This window comes from Lolium rigidum, chromosome 3 (assembly GCF_022539505.1).
Source record: "Lolium rigidum isolate FL_2022 chromosome 3, APGP_CSIRO_Lrig_0.1, whole genome shotgun sequence".
Classification (NCBI taxonomy): Eukaryota; Viridiplantae; Streptophyta; class Magnoliopsida; order Poales; family Poaceae; genus Lolium; species Lolium rigidum.
Window position 1 is genome coordinate 344,724,856 of NC_061510.1, and position 22,429 is coordinate 344,747,284.

General features: G+C 44.4%; 1 protein-coding gene and 1 pseudogene across 1 annotated transcript; both read right to left on the minus strand.

Moving 5' to 3' along the window:
- Window positions 1-1,457: 1,457 nt before the first annotated feature.
- LOC124703981 (protein OPAQUE10-like) lies at window positions 1,458-6,263 on the minus strand. The gene is made up of 8 exons (XM_047236212.1): window positions 6,135-6,263; window positions 4,648-4,739; window positions 3,631-3,781; window positions 3,303-3,434; window positions 3,058-3,192; window positions 2,232-2,939; window positions 1,954-2,129; window positions 1,458-1,873 (listed from the first exon to the last, which is right to left on the minus strand). Exons 1-8 carry the CDS (start codon window positions 6,246-6,248, stop codon window positions 1,738-1,740), a joined length of 1,644 nt encoding a protein of 547 aa, XP_047092168.1. The 5' UTR covers window positions 6,249-6,263; the 3' UTR covers window positions 1,458-1,737.
- A 1,282-nt stretch (window positions 6,264-7,545) lies between these two features.
- LOC124703980 lies at window positions 7,546-13,299 on the minus strand (annotated as a pseudogene).
- Between the last annotated feature and the right edge of the window lie 9,130 nt (window positions 13,300-22,429).

A 22,429-nucleotide genomic window follows, 5' to 3' on the forward strand; every position in this document is an offset into this window, starting at 1 on the left:
AAAGGATCATCTTTCACCTGGCAAATCATTATGTTGGCTGAAATGACGTCTCGTTGACCAACATTTCGTCGGTTCAGTGGATCCCTTCGAGCCATAATAGACAAAGCGGTGACACCAAGAAGAGGCAGTGTTTACTCAATACGGTTCAAGAACTAAACGATATGTTAACAAGAGGTTGGGATGAACAACACGTTAGAGATCAGCCGGGGAGGATCATTCAAATCCCTCTTCCTTCATTTGGCCAACGTGATCTTATAGCATGGTTTTTAACCAAAAGACATGTTTTACGGTTAAATCTGTTTATTATGCATAATGTCATGCCGAGCACAGGAGGAGAGTGGAATAGTTCATATCTCTAATTGGAGGGTTTTGCATGTTATAGCGTCATGTTATTGCACAGATAGACACGTGCAATCACCAATTTTCTATCCAGTTTGTAAGACTAAACCCGTAGATTTGAAGCACACGGAGATTTTTGGCTCCTAGGCACCTGCTATTTTTAAAAAAATAAAAATAATAGTTATATGCTTCAAAAAAATAGAAAAAAATCATGATGTAGCCAATGAATTATCCCATAAAGGTGCAAAATTTCAATTTCAAATATAAAATATTCTATGCTACACAAAAATGACACGTGTGGATCTAGATATGCATATTTCAAATCTCCAAATTTTAATATATTTTTTCTTTTTTGTGTAGCCTACAATATAAAGAATTTCATATTAAAATTTTACACGCTTGTAGGTTATGTCCTTTACTATGTCCATATTTACTTTTTAGATTTTTTGAAACAAATATGTATGATTTTTTATTTTTTTAAATGGCAGGAGTATTGGGTGCCCAAGAGCCAAAGATACTTTTCGCATATGCTGTTCTTATGTGACTGTTCAAGAGAGATTTGGAGATATGTTGTCTGGAGAGTAATGTCCTGGCGATCGATTAGGGACTGCGATTCTCGAGGAATTGATCTGTTCTGATAAACCGGGTGGTGTGGAATTGCGCGAACCAAATGCAGCTGTGATATGATTATGGTTGCATGTTGCTATATCTGGTGGGAACGACAGTGGAATGTTCATGAAAAGAAGAAGACACCGGCATCTCTCCCTTGCTTCGGGTATGAACGTTGATGCGGCTTTCGATGTGGATTCAGGCACCAGAGGTTAATTCGGGAATCAAAATGTATGTTTATTGCAGCAAAAAGTGATTTCATTCAATCTGCGATGGATGTTCAATCGACAGAGGCGCCAGCTCTGCGGATGGGACGGGATGTGGCTGAGCATTTGGGCATCCATTCGATCGAGAGTGATTGGATGGAAGTGGTACAGACTGTGCTTAATCTGGTGGTGATAGATGATTGCCGAAAGAAGATGAGTGATTTTGGTGGGGCGACTATTGGTCATTGTAATCGAGAAGCTGTCGGTAGCTCGTTTTTCGTGTAGGGAAAGGCTTGGGGAGCCTTGGTTTCAAACAAAAATTGGATTAATAATCTATACAATTCTTTACACGGGAAGAGCAACGGTATATATATCACCTTTAACTTTATGTCACCTGACGCAGCATACATAACCGAACTAGGCGGCTAAGCTTAAAACTGCTACGACTATAAACAAAACGCTGGTCACTTGGTCTCTGTATATCACCTTTAATTTTACGTCACTAGCTTGGTCTATGTATTTACACGATAAGCTTCCAAACTGCGACCAATTATCAATCAACAATTCAGCATGCCCATCCCGCTTAGACCTTCAGCCATCCGCCAGGGTACACTTCGGTTGTCTTCCCGTTGTCTACGTTCTTTGCCCTCGAGTCGCTCTGAACTGACTTTTTAGAAAGTGAAGGTAAAATTGCTGTAAAGCTTGCCCCCTTGGTTCTCCTGCAGCACAAATGGATTGTTTCAGAAGATCTGCGAATGCCACGCTTGTCAAGTCAGATTAATCTCTAATGCTCACATACCTTAGATGAGCTATGAAGAACACCGCCCCAACGAGCGTGATTCCTCCAGCAACTGACTTTAGCACCCCATTATTCCCAGGTTTGGGAGCACTGTTCCCGGTCTTATGACCATCAGTGTTTTTGTTCTCAACTGTATCTTGCGGTTTCACTGCTCTGTCTTCAGACTTGGTAGAATCCTGGATGGTAAGAAATTCTTAGCATGTTTCCGTAGCATCTCAGATTTAAAAGTTAGTACTGTAAGAATAGTATCTAAAAATGCTTAACATATAAGGAAGTACCATGTGATCCCCAGTGCTGATTTCATGTTTCAGCCCTTGGCTCGTGGTATCATCTTCAGAAGCTGCTGGCAATTGGCCACCCTTAGTAACTCCTGGGGTTAAACCTGACTCTGAACTCAACCTCGACTCAGGTGGCTCTCCGTTTAATCCCAGTTTCGGTTCTTCATAGCTTGAACATACGGATTCCCTGTCACAGGCGGGAGCATTACACTGTTGATCAGTGGTGCTAGTATCCTTCTGGAGGTCGTTGTCACCTTCTTTCTGCAGATTATCAGCGAATCTTTCGCCACTTCCCTCAACAGAATAATGCGAAGGTTCGATATGTCCATCACGAATCATTTCAGAAACTTCGGCCGTAGGAGCATCCAGATCAATCTTGCTACTGTCAAACACTAAATGACCGTTTGTTGAAGATTCAGCAGAACAACGGCGCAGTTGGTCGTTCTGAGAGGGTGCTGAATCCACAGAATCCATGTCCATACCGCCAAAGTCAAGCGATCCCACTGATTCAGCTAGCGACTTCTCTTCAGGGATGTCATGACCGTTATCTCCATAGCCTTCACGTGCTTCCTTGTGGGCTTTTCCTAATTGCAGAAGCTCAGCAGCATCGTCTTCGCCAACAGAGTTCTGAGGTTCTAGCGGAAAGATTTTGCTCTCTGCTTCATCAGAGTCGTACTGTGTGTCCCCGTTCTGTTCTCCAAATATGCTCTGTCGAAAATGGCGATGAAACGAACAGTATTAATGTTAAGCACATGATTAGTCAGCTAGAGCATGCAAAGCAAAGTAAAGAAATCGTATTCAGAGAGTTTGCAAGATGATGCCATACTTCAGAATTGGCACGCGGACTGTGTCCACTCGACCAGGATGAACTGCGCTGCGGTTGCTCCAGACTTTTGCGGATGCCTCCAACAATATAGTTGGGCATGGCTATTGTGCGAGTTACAATATCAAAATCAGGCACCTGCCACCAGGCAGCAGAAATATTCGTTTTAACAATACAGCTTGCATTGATCAACAGTAATTAGGCTGAAAGAACTGTTTAGATAGGTTGCATTCAAATCTAGGACTTACATTAAGGTGCATCATACTAGCCTTTTTAGATAGAGAACGTATGCACATACAGACTTTCCGTACATTTCTTTTATCGACCACGTCGGAAGGTGTAAACAAATCAATCCCAGCTAAACCAAGAATCTGGCATATCTGGAAAAGAAAAAATATTATGATAAGATGCCCTTTCAGAAAAGAAATATCAAGCCAGTAAATGATATGACATTGCCTCTTTCTGGGGGAAAAGAGGGGGACTGCTAAACTGTGAGGTGGAATCTTTGGACAGGTCTCCAATTATGCGCGTCGAGGGGTACTAACCAGCATCAAAGGGACATGAAATTACCAATACCTTTAGAAACGAGTCGACCTTTGGATAGGGCATATATTTCCCATTGCTTTTACCAAAAGAAGTTCTCTCATACATATAAACTTTTGATTGTTTGAGCTGTTCATTGTTCTTTCTCAGCAGCCTTTTCCATAATAATTTCGAAACTTGAAATCTGTCAGCATACATATAACAAGCAGAATAAAAAAAAACGTTAGCGATAGTTAATGAAATAAAAGAAGTGTCAGAACATGGAACTACTTGGATTATTTCCATATAAAATAAGGTAGCTAGTATGACAATTCAGCTAGACAAAGAAAACGCATGCATAATTCAATACTATGGAAACCACATAATTAACTCGGATCCTAAAGGGAAATGTAGATGCACAAAGCTGATTTTTTAGATAAATACGGTGATAACAGCTAGAGATAGTTTCGATCATCAGTACTCCAAATATAAATTGCTTCAATGCATCTCTGTAGGTTTTTTTGGACATCTACTGTCGGTAGTTGTTGATAGATGCAGCATCTAGTGAATCAGTGACCCCATGAAAAACTATTAGGTATTAGCTAAAGAATATCAGCCACTGAGATCATAGATACTCCCTCCGGTCCTAAATATAAGCCATATAGTGTTTTGAGAAAAATTCCATAATATAAGGTTTACTACGTTGCTCCACTTGTATGAAAAATATTTTTAGTGATTCGATTATGTTTTCTTAGCTTATACAAAGTCCTCTATTGGCCCACGTTAATTGCCTAGGGTTAATCCTAACCAAACAAGGTGTAATTTTTCCCAAAAGTGTGTTTCTTAATTTCCGTGCCAAAAACTATATGGCTTATATTTAGGACCGGAGGGAGTATCATTTTTTTACAAATATAGACATCAATAGTTGCACACGACACCAGTAAAATTCTTACAAAATCCTATGAAGTAATACCGAGTTCCATGCTAGGAAGTGCTCTACATACTAAAATTATGCAGAGCATTAAGCATTTGTTCATATATGAAGGACTGGGGAAGAAACAAGAATCTTACAGCAACTCTCCATCACCAAGAAGGTCAGCGACCAAAATGTCTTCATCAAACCTAAGATGGAGAACTTCACCAAGCCAGATTTTTGTTTGTTTCTGAAACAAACAAAAAAAGATATAAAAAGTAAATCCTACGCAATAAAAAAATGAACACGAAGTCAACAGGTAATAAGTGAAAGTAGGACAGACTGTGTTCTGATTCACAGTAATGGGAGCAAAAAAGTAGCTGGTGTAGAGGTATATGCATAACCAACTAGGAAAGATATTTTCAGTAAAAGAAGGGAACATCAGTATGCAGGCTAGCATTGGATACTAAGAAGTAAGAAAGTTTGTGGTTGAGTTTTGGATCCATATTTAGCACTACAAACATAGACATTTTATTTTATTTTATTTTAGGAGTTGTAAATCCATAGCAAGATACAATTAAAATTCGTGGAAAATGAAGGTAGCTATATATATTCCATTCAGCTTTGATGCATACTTTTAATAGAAATCTAACGGAATGTACATCTCGTGTTTTTTGCTGAGAAAATTTGCTGTGCGGAGTGTATAAATCAACATTCTGACAAATGTAGAAGTTTGTACAGACTTGTAGTACAAATGTACATCTGGTGTACCATTACGGTAGTTATACAATCGGGAAGCAGCTAGCGCATCCTTGTTCATCACGAACCTCGTTGAATTTTGCCACACGGGTTGTTAAATAGAAAGCATATATTGTAATCTTTGTACCCATTCTATTGAGAGCAAGGACTTTAGTTGAAATTTTGATGCTAAAAAAATCCAGCATAGGGACATTTTTTTTAAGCTTGTCGCCTTATCAACTGCATTCTAATCATGGAGACATGATAAATCTATCAAATTACATGTCACATGCATACCGGTTCCTCCTCCTCCTCCATACGGATTATTTCACTTGACATGGCAGCATGTGTGTAAAATTCATGCTCTAATCTCAGCCAGCCAGCACTCGGGGTTTTGAACGAGTAGTGGTGAGAAGAGTGGATTAGCTTCTGTTGGAATGTGGCATATTCATTATTAATTGGATGATAACCTTGCATGAAAAAGTAGCCATGAAATTTTAATATTTATCGTAATCCATTTCGATTGCGAACGCGGCGCTGAACACTCGGCTTCGTCGCTGGAAAATTCAGATCCCCATCCTAAATATCAGGCGTCAGTTACGAGCCTGTGTTTTATCAGAATTAAAGCATGCAGGAAATCTCCTGAGCGACTGCACTGCAACGAAGCGGGTTGCTCTAGGAAGAAAGGAAGAAACTGCAGCGGAGTAAGTCGGGAACCCAGCAGGCGGCCGCGGCCGCGGCGCTGGGCAGGACGTGCACGAGCAGAGCGGCCCGGCGATGGAAGTATGGAACGCCGGCAGAGCAGAGAAACCTCAGACGTGTAAGACTGTTGGATTGATCCTCAGTCCCTACGACTCGGAAAGATAAAGCGTGGCGAGATGGTTTGTTCGGGTGGCGGTTGACTGACCTGCAGGAAGGCGTCGTCGAGCTGGCGGAAGCTGGAGGCGGGCGACGCCACCACCCCCGGCGCCGGCGTCCCCTTACTCTCCTGCCCGTACTGCTGCTGCTGCGCCTTCCTCATGGCGATGAGTGATGGCGCCCTCCTCGAGGGCTAGCTCCAGCTCAGATCCTCGGGCGGCGCGCGCGCGCCAGGTCGGCACCGGCACCCCTTTCCGCCCTCGGCCTCGGTGCTTGCTTCGGCAGCGGTGGTGGAGTACACACGCTGATGGCGCGGGTGGGCGGTGAGGGCATGCGGCAACCGCGTGTCTCGTCCTGCGCCGGAATAAGCGCGGCCGCTACAGCTAATACCCCGCGCAATTTACTCGCTCGCTCGCCTTTTTTTTATTGCCCCCGGACGAACGGACGGAACGGGCGCGGCACACGTGATGTGCGCTGGGATTTCGCCTGGTTTGCCGTGCGGCGGCGTATACAGTACAACCAGGAGGACTGCGTACAGGAAAAAAAAAAAAAGAGGACTGCGTACAACGTGCCAAGGCCGAGAGCGAGGAAGAGGAGGGGCTCGCGCGCTTCGTGCCGCGTGCTAGTAGTTTTGATTTCTGGGCCGGGCTGGGCCGATGCGGTGCCCGTTTGGGGTTTTGCGGGCGCGCGGTGCGTGCCGTGTCGCCGTCGCCGCGGGCACTGGTGTGGCTGGCTCTCACGACTTCCACGAGCAGGCAGGACAAAACCGCGAGACGAAGCAGACGCGCGCGGCATCGACCGCGACAGGGCTCGAGCCCTGGGCGCCCAGTCCGTCATCCGTATCGTATGGCCACGTACGGGCCATGGCTACGACTACACTTTGTAGCGAGGCTACAGGCACGCGGTTGCTAACTTGTGGTGCAGCACAAGACGAGCCCCTTTGCCAGGAGCTGTCGACCATCTTGATAATCTAAAATGGTCGATTCATCAGCCTTTCATTGCGATTGTTTACTCGTGGTACACTACTAGAGCGCACTTGGTTCTGTGTTTTAACTTTTTTTTTTTTTTGCGAATAGATTCTGTGTTTTCCTGTTTGAAGGCCATGGATCCTTCGAAAGAACGCTTCGGCAAATCCAATCTCAAACTCCACTCCGCGAAATTCAACGAATGGAGTAAAGCACGCTCTATTTACGGAAGGAATTAACCTACACTGTCCCCTGTTTAGTCAAGCCGCAGTTATGCAGCGGCCGACCACCATGTGCGAATTAGTGCTACTAATGGACAGGTTAATCACAGTAGTAAACCAAATGGGATCTTGATCCTCTATTCCACTATTCTCTCCAGGTTTCAGGGTACCTTACTACCTGCAGGGGACTGCTTACTACAGTTAGCATCTCATTCGATGATACATAAAGCAGATTAGCCAAACAAAATTGCAGATAAGTGATTACACCAGAAAATTGCAATTTTCCACTCACTATATGAGTAAAGAATACCAGGCAATATAATGCCCCGGTTGATTTCAGGAGCCATGGGGTAAAGAATGATGAGGTCAAGCATTTACAAACACCGGGTCATCCTAACATAACCGCAATTCCAACTATTTCCTGCTAAGTTGTACAAAATCTATTGATTGTCCTCAAGAAAAAAAAAGGCTTTGCCTATGGAAAAAAAATACATAAACAATCCAAGAAACATGGTCAATGCTCGAGCTCACCAATCCTATTTAACTACACAACCTCCTAACGTATGGCACCATGACTGGAGATCTTGAAGATCTGCAAAACAATAGACCATCAGCTATGTGATAAAATGGGTGCAATAGGGGGGCAACATTGGTGCTAACATCTAGGAAGCTTATCCATTCGTTTCGCATAAATGAACAGCTTACCTATTCAGGAGCTGAGCCGAGGTTGCACAAACAGGGACACCACACTATCATACTATTGCCTATTGGTCGGAGGAGACAAAGAATCAAAAGAAGCTCGCAGTGGCCTGTTAACAAATGGGTGCGCCAAAAGTTCTGAGGCAGTAGGCCGCTCCTCTGGATCTACTCTTACACACTGGCCGATGAAGTCCTGGGCTTCTTTAGACAAGTAGCTGGGCATGGGAGGCTGTTCTCCTCTTCCAATCATAAAGAAAGCATTTGTCTACAAGTAGCGAAGCAACATTAGTTCAGAGCCAAGTCAAAATAAACACATAGCTGAGAGCCAAAGAACACTACCAAGTAGGTTAAAATTCGAAGAGTTACACCTAACACTATTTTGAGAGAAGTGCACTCCATACAAAGATAATCATACACACAGGCGCATACGCACACATTCTTATTTTTAGAGCCAAAATGATCACACACACTAATAATGTGCAACCTTTACTGCAATAATAAAAAAAGGAAAAAAGAGACAATGGTTCAATCAGCAGCAGGTCCAACTTATTTAATTAATAAAACTTTAAATGCATAAGGTTATCATTGATATAATTGCCAAATACAAATACAAGAGCTATCTTATAATGCTTCAGGCTTGGAAGGGGGAAAGGTGATGATTTCCCCATGTTCTGTAACAGCAAGTGCATGGACAGATCCCAAATCCCAACATCAATTTCTTTAAACAAAAAGGACAATGATCTGCTGGCATCCTACTGCATATTTAATACAAACTCATATAGGGAATTGCAATTTTTCTGCAACTTAATTTCAAAATTCTTTTCTTTAATACTATGTACAATTACAGCACAACATATTTAAAAAATGTAATCAAAACCAATGAAGTTGAAATATGACATACCCACTCCACATTAGGATAAGGTATTTGGCGGGTTAGCATTTCTAACACAGTGCAGCCAAGGCTCCACATATCAGCTGCCGGCCCATATGTTTTTCTCGGATTAACAACCTGAAAGTGGGAAGGTGCATTTAGAACTTGTGTTCTTAGTAAGGGATACCCACAATCACTACTGCAATATTGCAAAATAACATCAAAATTTGATAATTTGAATCTGATAAGAATAGTTTTACCTCAGGTGCCATCCAATAAACACTTCCCTTGCATGATCTCAGCATATTGATTTTAGACATCTGAATAGCAAGAAAGTTGAACATAAGACAATTTGTCATTTGAAGAAGTACAAATAACATCATAGAAGCAAGAAAGCTCACCTCCTTTGCCAATCCAAAATCCGCAAGTTTCACCGATCCATTTGCATGAACCAATATATTGGCGCATTTGATATCTCTGAGTACAAAAAATTGTCTCAATTAATCAAAAGTACTGTATGAAGGAAAAGTTGAGGATCATCCAAATATTTGGCATCGATTTAAATGCAATTTTAGATTGGCCACTCTAAAGACTGGTAATTCTATGGTCAACCTCTTTATCTCTTTCCTTTATTTTTTTGCTTATTTTTCACCTACCTTTACGAGGGCACAAAAAAGAACACAAAGAAAGAAGTTATAAGGTCCAATACAGGGTCTGGTCCAATATAAAAAGAGCTTTATTTGGTTATAAGCCCAAAGAACCTACTTAACCTCCAGGAGCCTATAGTGGATGGCTGGAAACCACCTTCTTAAGAGGTGGAGCAGACACTGACTGTTGGAAAGTAGATTTGCTCCCTTATATGTTGTGCTATTCACATTATAAGTGCATGACACATGGGATCAAAACTTCATATTTCCCGCTCCACATTATTCATTGTTGAAAACGAGGATCAAAGGACAAAATTTATCGGCTATGGAAACAGGATTTTAAGCACTGATTATTTCCAACATAAATCAGAAGAAGAGCAGCAATATACCTGTGGACCACATTTCTGTCATGGAGATAGACTAATCCATTCAGAATCTGTCTTGTGTATGCAGAGACTTGTGAATCACGTAGTTTATACTTCTGATAGAGAGATGAAAGAGAACCTTGTGTAACAAGCTCAATAAAAATGTAAAGTTTCGATTCTTCCTGCATAAGTTTAAACATTATTGCTAGCATACAGAAGTAATGATTACTTAAATCAAATAAATTCTAGAATTGGGATGCATAACCAAGTAACATCAAAAGGAGTGTGGAATATACCTTGTCAGTTCCATAATACTGGACTATATTTTCATGTTCGAACTGACTAAGCAGAGCGATTTCCTAAGAAGCAAAAGACATAAAATCAGAGCTGTGCATGAACAGTGAAAAATAGAGCTTTAAATGATATCAGAGCATGTGAAACGCGAGATACACAACAGCTGACATCACATGATTAATACAAAGAACAGCAGCTAACCTGTTCGAGTGCTAGAATAGACTGCTGTGCATTGCTTCCTTGGTCAAGCAAAGACACTTCCTTAACAGCAAAAAACGCACCTTCACTGCAGAAATATTCGACAACAGATAACAATGAATATATTATGTTAAAAATTTATCAATGGTACAGCAGGAAAAGCTTCTTTGTAGGCCATGGCAGCATATTAGGACTACTGGTGCCAAGAGTTGATATGAATCAAGCTTGGTTAGTAAAGGTCAAACTACAGTATTGTCTTTTGTATAAATACCATACTAAGGAGACCATCTTAGTTCTCCCTATATCAGCCAAACAGTAATAACAATATAAATCATTATGTAACCACTACTCATGATAGGACCGCATAGAAATCAGCGATCCATGTGCCGGAATCTTAATTTACTTGCTCTTCTTTTTCTCTATCCTTTTTTTGGTTTTCTTATGTTTCCCTTGGGTTTCATATCTAGCATACCCCAACTAGCTTAGGAAAAAAGGCTTTGCTGTTGTTGTATGTAACCATTACTCATAGTACTGTACGAGTCATGTAGAGAACAGACTCAACTCCATCCCAAGTCTGCCCAGATTACTGTGAGCTTTATAACTTATCAATAATCATAGTCAGAACATGTAGAGATGTATGCCATCAGCAAATCAGCATTTGTTATACCAGTACCAGATTAATTACTATATCAGTAACACTTCAAGTGCTCTGCTCACTCGCATGGTCGCTCTAAATTACAGAACGGGCATTATTGTACAACTCTAAGTGTTCCTACTCCCAGAAGCTAGTAAGGTGTGTATAGTACAGATGTAAGGTTTGAAGGGCTAAAGTTGAGTGTCGCCCATATTATATTTTTAGTACTCCATGCTCATGTGTGTAAGGTAAATGCTTTTTTTACGAAATAAACAGACCATCTCATATCAGAATTGCTCTTTGAGCACCCCACCCCCAAACCAAGCAACAAGCCAACAAAGCAGGTACTTATCAAAATATATGTTTGGTACTCTACTTGTACAATGACCATGATATAATGTTGTGTACTTGTAAATTCTAGTCTAGATACTAAATGATGAGCTGCACAGCCCATACCAAGCAACAACGCAAGTACTTATCAAATAGATGTTTGGTACTCTACTTGTAGAATGACCATAATATAATGATGTGTACTTGTAAAACCCTACATACTAAATGATGAGCTGCAAAAAAGCACCCAAGTCCTAGCAGGAACTGGATCCTCTGACTTGTAGAAGGAAAGTTAGACAAGCCTTCTGAACGTTAGAGGAGCCAGTAATAAAACTTAGTTTAATTTTTTATGACTACAGTAATTACCTATAGTAATTAATTAGTGTATATAATAGGGTACTAATACTTCAATTCCCTGACTTTGCTTCGTTGTTTTTCCTGACTTGCCTTCTGAACGTTAGAGGAGCCAGTTCCGTCCTAGCAATGGCATACCATGGTTTTTTGAACTATCTAAGCTTATCTTTAATCAAATTAACCATACTGGGAGGCAAATAACAGGTCGACTTTTATGTTATCCCTAAATTAGACAGAAGACTGCAGTACCTCCATGGATCCATGAGAAAGAAAAAACGCAGGGGATGCACGGACAATCAAATGTCAGTTAAGAATTAGCACTTACTCACTGATCCCCTCGTACACGGTCCCGAATGAGCCACTCCCCAGAAGCGCACCACGCATCCATGACTTGATGTTCCGCTTGAACTTGCCATTGGGCGAGATGTTGAACACGGGCTCTGTATTCGTGCTCGATGCATCATCATCGTTGGTTGTCGACAGCGAGGATGTCCCGGTGAACCCTTCGAAGGTCTCTCCTACCCTCCACTCTCTATGCTCTCCCTCAGCTCCTGCGAATCCTTCGTGGGTCTCCTCCTCCTCTGTGTCTGACACGTGAGGTGAATCGACATGTTGGTAAGACATCCGTAGTTCACTGTGATTCTCTTCCCTGGGAGCAAAGGAGTTCACGATGTCCCAGGCCGATCCGCTCACGGTCGCAGCCACAGACGGCTGCCTCACCGGTGGCGGTGCGAGCCCCGTGATCGGTGGAGGCGGGGAGAGCAGGGGCGGCCGGACGCCCCGGATCCCGACCTCCCCGGTTGTCCTTCTCGGCGAGAGGAGGGACAGGCCCGCGACGTGCGCCGTAAGGGCAGCCGCAGGGGTGGGTTTGGGGGATTCCGCTGGCGGTGGAAGGGTGAGCTCCTCCACGGAGTCGGTGGCGGTGGAGGTGGCGGACGAGTGGATGGACTCCTCGGGAATGGGGTCGGGGAAGGAGAGGAGCACGGGCCACGGGGCGTCGGGGGCGGAGGTGGTGCGGACGACAGGGGCGGGGTCTGCCAAGGGGGATTGGACGTGTCAGGGCGGGCGGCGCGGGAGAGGAGGTCGTTGCTGGAGCGCGCCTTGCGGGCCTCCCAGGCGGCGACGGGGATGGCGAAGTCCTCCGGGCCCGACAGCCCCAGGCTGCGGCAGAGCTCGTCCACCTCCCCCTCCCCGCTGCCGCTGATGCGGAAGTCCGTGCCGCCGCCGCCGCCCCTGGCCGCCAGGTCGAGCGAGCGCGACGGGCGGACCCCCGGGGAGCGCTCGGCCGACGAGGCCGAGGCCGAGGAGGACCAGGACGCCGACACGGACGTCGGCCCCGCGCCCGCGCCAGCCTCGTACTCGATGTGCTTCGCGGCGTTGCGGCGCTCCAGCCGCGGGCTCCGTCCGCGGCTCCCGCTCCCGCTGCCGCCGCCGCTGCGGCGGCTGCTGCCGCCGGAGTCCATGGGGGCGTCGCCGCGGCGGCCGGAGGAGGAGGCGGGCGAGGACTGCTTGCTACGGCCCCACGAGAACATCTGGATCCATGCGACGGGCCGAGCCGCGCCTAGATGGTGAGCTCCATGGGGAGGGGGCGCGTCGGATTTGAGCTCGCGTCTCGCCGTCGGTCGAAGCGCGCCGCAGGATTTGGGGATTGGGGGCTGGGCGCGCGCTCGCGTCACCGTCGTCGGCTCCTCGGCTGCTTGCGTTGCGCGGAGGAGGGAAGTGGCGTGCGCGGTGGCGCGGTGGCGAGTGATTTTCAATACGAAAGTGGGGCCCCGCGGGTTCAATGCCAGGTGGGTCCACGTGGGGATGGGGCCCGTGGCCAGTGAGGCGGCGATGGTGGCGTCTCTGTTGATGTGTGTTTGGATGTGGGGGCTGGCTGGACGCGGGTTGACTGCGACGACCAGAGGTGGAGTGGCCCCGCGGTAACAAGGAAGGGGTCGATGCGGCTTCGTGCGGGTCCCACCTGTCAGTTAGATATCCGATGGGTAAAACCAAATTGGTGCCGTTGGCGTGGACGTGGGGCGAGTGGAGAGCGTGTGAATGCGCGGCGTTTGTCCGTCGTCCACCGCCTGTCAACGGCACTGGCGCGGCTCTCGGCGGTGGCCGGCGGCGCCGCCGCGCAGGCAGGCAACAAATTTCAGGGACTCACCTACTAGTGACAAGCCGGTGTACAAGTAAAACTTAAGGAATCAACAGTTCTAATTTATTTGAGCGGTTCTATACATTCAAACTCGATGATACGATAGTAAAACCTAAATTTCGACACTTCTTAGTTCGATTGCAACCTAATACGTCGACAGCCACCTATCTAGAGATCACCCTAGTCGTCGTCGGAGGATGCATCGAGGGCATTTCAGTAATCCAACTCCAACTCGGAGGAGGAGTTCGACGATACAGCGACGGTGTAGGGGCTAGCCTCTGACTCCGCATCGGCCTTCTTCTTCGTGGCTTCTCTTGTCGTATAGTGCTACACCTCGAGTTGCACGGGCTCTAGGTGCTCACTGTGCAGCTCCCACCATGGCATATATGTCAGACTTGTGAGCCCGGCCGTGTGGCATTTCGGTGACGGTCTGCACCTCCAGGCGAGAGGAATTGCGCCTCCACGAGGCTCTCCACATCGAGGAAGTTCATCTCCACCCACGGTGGCACCTTGACGCGGCGCAACTTGATTTGGTCGCGATTCGGCACAAATCTGCAGGAAAAAACGCGTTTCACCTCGGCGGTAGCGGATCCCGTGGCTCTTTGGTGGGGCGGTGGCGGGCACGCAAGGAATCAGCGACGATGACTGCACGAAGAAGACGTGTACGCAGTGGATTTGTTTTTCATCAGCACTGCCACAAAATTATACATCATCTGCCCGCCCGTCAAAGGCGGAGGGTGTTGGGGCACACTCCGGCGGCGCGTATGCGAGCGGAGAGGCGTCGTCGGGTGGCCGTGCGCGAAGGTGGAGGCCGCGGAGCTACCGCGGCGGCGGTGGCCGTCCAGCTGGCGAGGCGGCGGTGCCGTGAGGCTGATAGCTTCGGGGCCGAAGCGCGGGCACCACACGGTGCAGTGCGGCGGCGGCAGGCCCGCACGGGCCAGATCTGGGCCAACGCGGGCTCGGTCTGGGCTGTGGCTGCGCCGCCTCCTTCTAGGCGTATTCCCAAGTTTTGGCCACACCCTGCCAAGCGCTTTTCATCTTCTAGGCGTATGATATGGTACGTTGGTCTGTGCAGCTTGGAAGTTGGTCGTGTTGTTGGGGTTGGTTGTGACGCGGTTTGGAGACTCTGTGCCCCGTCGCCTCGCCGTTCTTGGGTTGAGGTTGGGCAAGGTGTGCTTGGCGTCGGTGTTGTAGGAGTGTGTTGTAAGCCAAAATGCATGTGTGGTGTTGTAGCCATTCTTGGCGTTTCTTGTCAGCTTAATACAATGATGCGCACGTTGTTGTGGGTTCTAAAAAAGGAACATATATCATGCTAAGAACAGCTTGAAGAGTCTGAAAAATACCACCTGAGGAAGGAGCCAACAAGATTGACAGTCTTGGATTGCCCCTAGGCACCGAGAAGCATCGATCCCAATGTGATGTATCAGTTTTAGCATCACTTATTACAGGTCATCTGTAGAGATTATCTTATCGCTTGTGGTTGCCAAACCTGCGAAATGATCGGCGTAGTAAAAATGCAAGTAGATCAATATTAAGATATATTCTACTCCCTCCCATTAAAATTAGTTGACTTCACTTCGTCTAGATATGGATGTATCTAGATGCTCTTGTTGACTAGATACATTCATATCTACATAAAGTGAAGTCAATTAATTTTAATTGAAGGGAGTGCCATGTTTAGTGATCTACTTGCATTTGAGTAGGAATATTGCAAGCTTGCAACAGACCAGCTCTATTTCAGTGATCTGGTTAAGGTAACTTAACTTAGTGTATTAGCTGGCTTAATTAGCTTTATCGCTGTCCTCTCGCTCCCTTTTGCGCCGGAACATATCGACTGAGCTTTCTCCGGCGATGTTGGTAGTATATGCGTGCGTATCTCATGTGCTCCAGCTCGACGGCGACGTATGTGCGTGCCAGCGCGCGTGCGTTCACACTCGTGGAAGCGTCCAGCGCCAGGTGTGGACGACGGCATCGACGTGGAAGCGTTCACCGTCATGTGAGCATACGTCCGTGACGGTCCGTCTTTTTCTTCTTTTTTCTTTCCTGATGAAACGGCCGGATCTGTTTCTGATGACGCTACTGGCGGCTACGCAGTAAGCCAAGAAGCCCCCTGGATTTGTTGTGACTTTTTCTTTGATGAATCATGTATATATTGCTTCAACTTGGTTTGCCTCGATAACAAATTGAAGTAGTCCTGGTCCATTTTGACGAAAACTTGCGTAGATAGAATTAGGAAAAATAAAATATATTGAAAAGTCCTAAATTAGACCAAAGAAATTCTGTTTGCTACAATAAAAAAAAAGCACTTCCGAATTGATCTCATCCTTTATAATAGAGCTAATTACACCTGTAGTCCAACAACTTGTCTACAATGTGAAGGTGTAGTCCTACATCTTACAAAACGTGAAATCGCAGTCCAACAACTTGTCTATGATGTGAAGATTTGGTCCTCGGTTAATCAAAAGCTGACATGTGGCGTTGTAGATTTTGCAAAAAGATCCCTAATATTTTCAATTTGCGTATGTGGCCTATGTGGCCGTCTTAATGCGGGCCCCACCTGTCAGGTCCGCTGAAAGAAACAAAATTAAATATGCGCGACAACTTGTCTACAATGTGAAGGTGTAGTCCTACATCTTGCAAAACGTGAAATCGCAGTCCAACAACTTGTCTATGATGTGAAGATTTAGTCCTCGGTTAATCAAAAGCTGACATGTGGCGTTGTAGATTTTGCAAAAAGATCCCTAATATTTTCAATTTGCGTATGTGGCCTATGTGGCCGTCTTAATGCGGGCCCCACCTGTCAGGTCCGCTGAAAGAAACAAAATTAAATATGCGCGACTGGGTTTCGAACTCGTAACCTACTGCTGCACCATATTGGTGTTTACCGCTAGGCTAAGCACTGTATTTGTTCCATAATCTACACGTACTATTGTTAATGGTAGTTAAGATGATTTTTTCACCACCCTTACAAGGCATGCAGCTACTCAATTTTAGCAGCACGCACATTTTTTTGCGAAAATTGTATATCATGTAATTTAAGAAGGGTAATGGATGAATGTTGTCGTTTTATCTTTGATTGTATATATATAAGATGGATGCATGTTGTCATTATTCTTGAGAGCTTGTATCCATTTATACTAGCCAATTTAAGAATATAAAAAATAAACTATTCCGTTTAATCATCAACGTCTTTGATAAACATTGGTATTGTATTTCATTTGAGAAATATACATTAGACTACAAATACAATTCAACATATATACTATGTTATATGATAGAGTGTTTTGTCTTTAAATATTAATACAGAGTAAATTGAGTTTTAGTATACAGGTGGTAAATAATATTTTTCTAAAGGTTGTATTCTTCTACTGTTTTATACTACTTACTACTTTGTATAAAAACATGTCTCCTCCATTCAAGCGGCCTATATTTTTTTGTGTAGGAATTAGACCAGAGACAATCGAAACATGAAAGTATATGCTTCCTTTATTTTAAAATGCATCTTACACATATTTTATTTTTTCAAAAAAATTTAAAAAAAATCCGCACGTACATCTTCACGTGATACGCCCACACAAAGTCGTTTTTCAGAAAAAAATCGACTTATCACATGACGTGTGAAGAAAGACAAAATTCAGTTCTGAGAATAAGGTTGTTCACAAGATAATTTCTTTTTGCATATACCACAAAAAATATTGATTTTTCATGAAACTTGGCGAACAAATATATATTATGAAGATGTATATATAGAATATTTTGTAAAACTTTTTCGCCACTTCCAAATACTTTTCTTAGGCAGAAGGGAGCATATGCACCTGTGAGCAAAATTAAATTTCCGCAAAGGGTCATGCATTTGTATTTCACTCTCTATCCAAGTATCATTTACTAAAATAATTCATTTTCTATATTCATAAATTTGCTAGCATAGCTGCACACAAGCTTTCAAGAAAAATGACAACACGCATCCATCACTTTTCTTAAATTATGTGATTTACAATTTGCCATAAATAAAACACTCATGCTGCTAAAGGAAAAAAATAAGTAGTTCGTTTCTCGTGAAAAGAGTGAAAAATCATCTATTCTGTGTATAATAGGAATGTGTCGTAGCTTTGTTCAGTAAATTCTTCGTTGTGTAGTGGCATCAGTGAGGTAACGTGTAACCTGAGGTCAATAGTTCGAATCCTCAACCCTGCGCGTTAAATTTTATTTTCGCCATACCCACTGACAGGTGGGGCCCGCATGTCAGGCGGCACTAAAGGTCCTATGTGCCAATTAAGAATATTAGGGATCTCTCTGCAAAATCGGTAACGCCACATGTCAGCTTCTGGTTAACTGAGGACCAAAACTTCACATAGCTGACAAGTTGTAGGACCCCATAGTAGGTTTTGCAAGATGTAGGACTAAACCATCACATGATGAACAAGTTGTAGGACTAAAAGTGTAATTAGCTCTTTATAATATAAGAAATTTTTCTTTGTTCAGTAATAACTTAATCTTGGAATAAAACACTTGTTATAGTAATTAAATTAATAAATGAAAAGATTTAGGCATTAGTTTATAAGGAATTCTGTATGAATATATATTAGAGGAAGGAATAATTCCAATTTTTTTGGATTGCACTCCATATCTTTTGTCTTACTCTTCTTTCCCTGGGTAGGGGGTATTTAAAACCGGCAATCTTTGTTTTGGACCGTGCTAGCTTTTAGGTGAGAGTTTGAAGCAATGTCATAACCTCTCCCAAGTGTGTACTACAAGAATAGTTTTTCTTTACATGTATATTAGTAGTATATACTATGAGAATGTTCAGAAACTCAATTCGGCTCCTGGGTGCGTATGATCCTTCTACAATAAAAACATATTTTTAAGTGTTAAATAATTTTGACAAAAAAAATTACATGTATGTCTCCATAATATATGTGTGTTCGTCAAGTTTCACAAAAAAATGACATTTTTTTGTAGTCTACGTGAAAAAGAGAATTTTTTTTCTTGTGACAAGTCTTTGTTTTAGCACCGAATTTTGTCTTTTTTACACATGCCACGCGACAAATCGATTTTTTCGTGAAACGACTTTGTGAGCGTGTAGCACATGAAGCTGTACGTGCGAAATTTTGGTTTTAAATTTTTTGACATTTCAAAATATGTGTAACATGCATTTTAAAATAAAAGAAACATACGCTCTCATGTGCCAAAACATTACTCCCGAGAAATGTTACTCTTTAGTCCTTCTCGGTTCTTCTGGTTTCTTCGTGGAGACAAATAAGTTGCTTCAACTTGGTTTGCCTCCATGACAAATTGAAGTAGTCCTGGTTCCTTTTGACGAAAACTTGACCGGCAATCTTTGTTTTGGACCGTGCTAGCTTTTAGGTGAGAGTTTGAAGCAATGTCATGACCTCTCCCAAGTGTGTACTACAAGAATGGTTTTCTTTGCACTTGTCCATATACTAGACTACTAGTACAAGAATGTTTACTCGTCAGTCCTTTTCGATCCTACTCGTTTCTTCGTGGAGATAAATAACTAAATAAGTAGCTTCCTTTCAGATTAGCGTCACATAAGGAAGTGATTTATTCGCACAAAAAGGAAGGTACCAAAGAACGTTGACGAGATACTATATTAGTGGTGTATTTTTCTCAACACTAGTCAATGCATTCCATAAAACCGGTATTTTCTCCTCACTGTAGTAGTTGCCTTGCACGTCCCTGAAGACGCCCATGGATGCCGCCAAGAAGGTGGTCGTGACCACGTACGAGGAGCTGCCGCGCCGCCGTCATGGCAGCCACGGCGCGACGTCGTCAACGGCCGCTCGAGCCAAGGCGAGCGGGCCGACGCGCGCGGCCGTGGGCGGCGGCTACAACCGCCGGGCGATGCTGCTCGCGTACGCGCAGCACCTGCGGCGGCGCGGCGGCGGGCACCGATCGGCGTCGGTGCCGCGGGCGCTGGGGTGGGGCGAATGGAAGCGGGCAGATCCCGGCGCCGGCAGCGACGACGGCGATCGCAAAGTGAGTGCGGCGGATGGGCATAACGTTTCTTTTGATGCGTTCGCGCGACAATGTATGTCTGGATTCGTACTCCTCCGGATAACTTTGTGTGTTTCTGTCCTCGGTCAGCAGGTGGTGATAGGGAGGATCAGGAGAAGCTGGTGCTCCAGGTTCCGGCTGTGGGTACGGCTTTGGATCGCCACGTTTTTCCGGCGAGTTCGGACCATCAGGGAGAACGCCTCGTGCAAGAAAGGAGATTGAACAGATTAGCGTCGCGATGTGCTGTGCTAGACTCGTGCATTTCCACAAGAATGATGCGTCTACCTTAATGAAAGTGATCATGCACAGCATATAGGACGGTGTTTGCCGATTTTCACGGGAGGAATCAAAACAGAACCAATCAGTTTACTCCACATCATTCCGTAGGGATTTTTGTAACCAAATGAGTCCGTAAGTCTAGGATTATTGTGCATGGACAGGGTAGCTGGGGCTTTGCCAACTCGTTGGTTTAGGCATGAATTGAACGTGCTTGCTCACGATTTGCTAGCTATGATGATTGTGTCTGTCAAGAGAAAACTATACCTGTTGGTTTGAGTTCAGACATTTCAAATTAAGACGGTTAGATCAGTCTCTTGTCTTGGTGCTCAGACGGCGAGATCAGCGGGTCTCCATGACTCCATTGTCTCCGGTGGCCATTGATCTCTCGTCGTGTTGGACGTGAAATGCATTTGGTGGTGTATCATTTGGTTTGATAAGGCGGTGGACGAAGCAATGTGCGAAATAAGGTTCCTCCCGCTCTGTTCCCGTTAGTGTCGTGTTATTTCGGGCATTGTCAATGTGACTAGCAGTGTCTGTGCTATTTTATCTCGGCGATTATGTATATCCAAGCATTGTATGCTAACCGTAATAACGAACTTGTAAAATGATTGTGTCCATCATAAAGAGATTCGATGTAACCAAAACAGTCCGATATTAAGAAAAAAAGAAATCAAAAGGCATAGAAAAACACTTCTTATTCAGAATCCATATACTCAAATGTACGTCATGTATAGGCAGATGTGATCATCAGATTAAACCTTTGGCATGAAAAACCGTGTGCAGGGAGCTGATGCTCGAGTGTGGAAGACATGATTATTGTTCACCGTGTGTGCGGAATATTTCGCGGTGGAAGATCGGCATGCAGTAACTGATAATCAGATCAGACTTGCCTACATTTTTCTGATGCCGCTCAGTCACAGGCAGTGGGTGCATGTGTGGCTGACCTATTAGAAATTTTCCAATTGTGTATCACTCAAGGTTTACATTGTTCAAAACAATTCAACAATGTATAGGGAAAGAGACACGAGGGGCCGTGAGATGGTGACTAGCTCAATACACTTGTTGTGGAGAAGTTCTCTTGTTAGCGGTTGATGTTCACATTCCTACTTCTGCACCATGCTAAGTTTGCAATGCAAAAAAATGCATGGGCAAGTAACAATTGAGGCAAGACATATGAGGTCACTGAATTCAAAGCCGAGCAATATATATGTAAAATGAGTTTCAGTTACCCCTAGGTAGCTGAACATTATTATTATACTAGTGATGGTGGGACGGTGCCCCGTGTTTCATCTATAAAACTAGATATGCGAATCAGGTCTCAAATACTAGTCGTCGTGTTGCCAGTAGTCGCGCCACTAGATGTTCCCCAAAAACTTGATCACCCCTCACCCATACAGGTCTACGAGAGGCAAGATTTCGGAGGCCTACCGTCCCGTCCTTCGGTTCACGCCAGAAGAAGGGATAGGGAAGACGTGAGGCAGCGCAAGTTTCTTGAGGCAGGTAACCTCATATGGCGTACCGATTAGGGTTCGCATCAGGGTTTATAGGTGCAGGTTGGGAAGGTCGTGGGGCGCATTGGCACATCCAAGTCAACACAACCTACGATTCAGAAAAACTTGAGCGAGCTGATAACGCGCCCGTTAATGACTCACGAATTAATACACGGTCAATTTCCTGAGCAGAAAAAATATAAACAACATGCATAGGTATGATCTCAACTCAATCTCTAACGCGTCGTGGGGCGCAACCCGCAACGTGACGAGATGAGCGGGCAGCATGGTAGGAGGAGTGCGCGAGGGCTTGTTCTCTTCCCACACCTTCGTGGGAGTAGAAAAGTTTAGCTTAGAAACCACCCCAACTCTAGCAATGTGGGATTTAATTTTATTCCCACTTAGTACATTCATGCATATGGGCCTATGAAAATTTCAAGATTTGTATTGGCTATGATTGTATGGCCAACAAAAATTTCAACACCAACTACCCTAGCGAAATCTCTAGAAAAATGCCGACCTCTGCGAAGGGAGGGGAACTCTCTTTGCATCTGATAAATGGCGCGATGTGGTGGCAGAAAATTCCTCGGAAGTGATTTCCTTGCTCACCACGTGTTGCAAGGGGAAGGGATGTGGGGACGAGGGAGAAAAGAGAAGAACATGGGACGCGTGGGTTGTCTCAGTTTTTCCCTTTATTTTTTAGATTCATTTTTTAAATGAAATATCTTGAGTTGCACTCGTCATTCGATGTACTAGTGCTTTGTATGTAACTGTATTTGTGCTTTGTACGCAGTTGTACTCGGGTATTCACTGAGTTCTCATCCTTCGTTTTACTTGTGCTC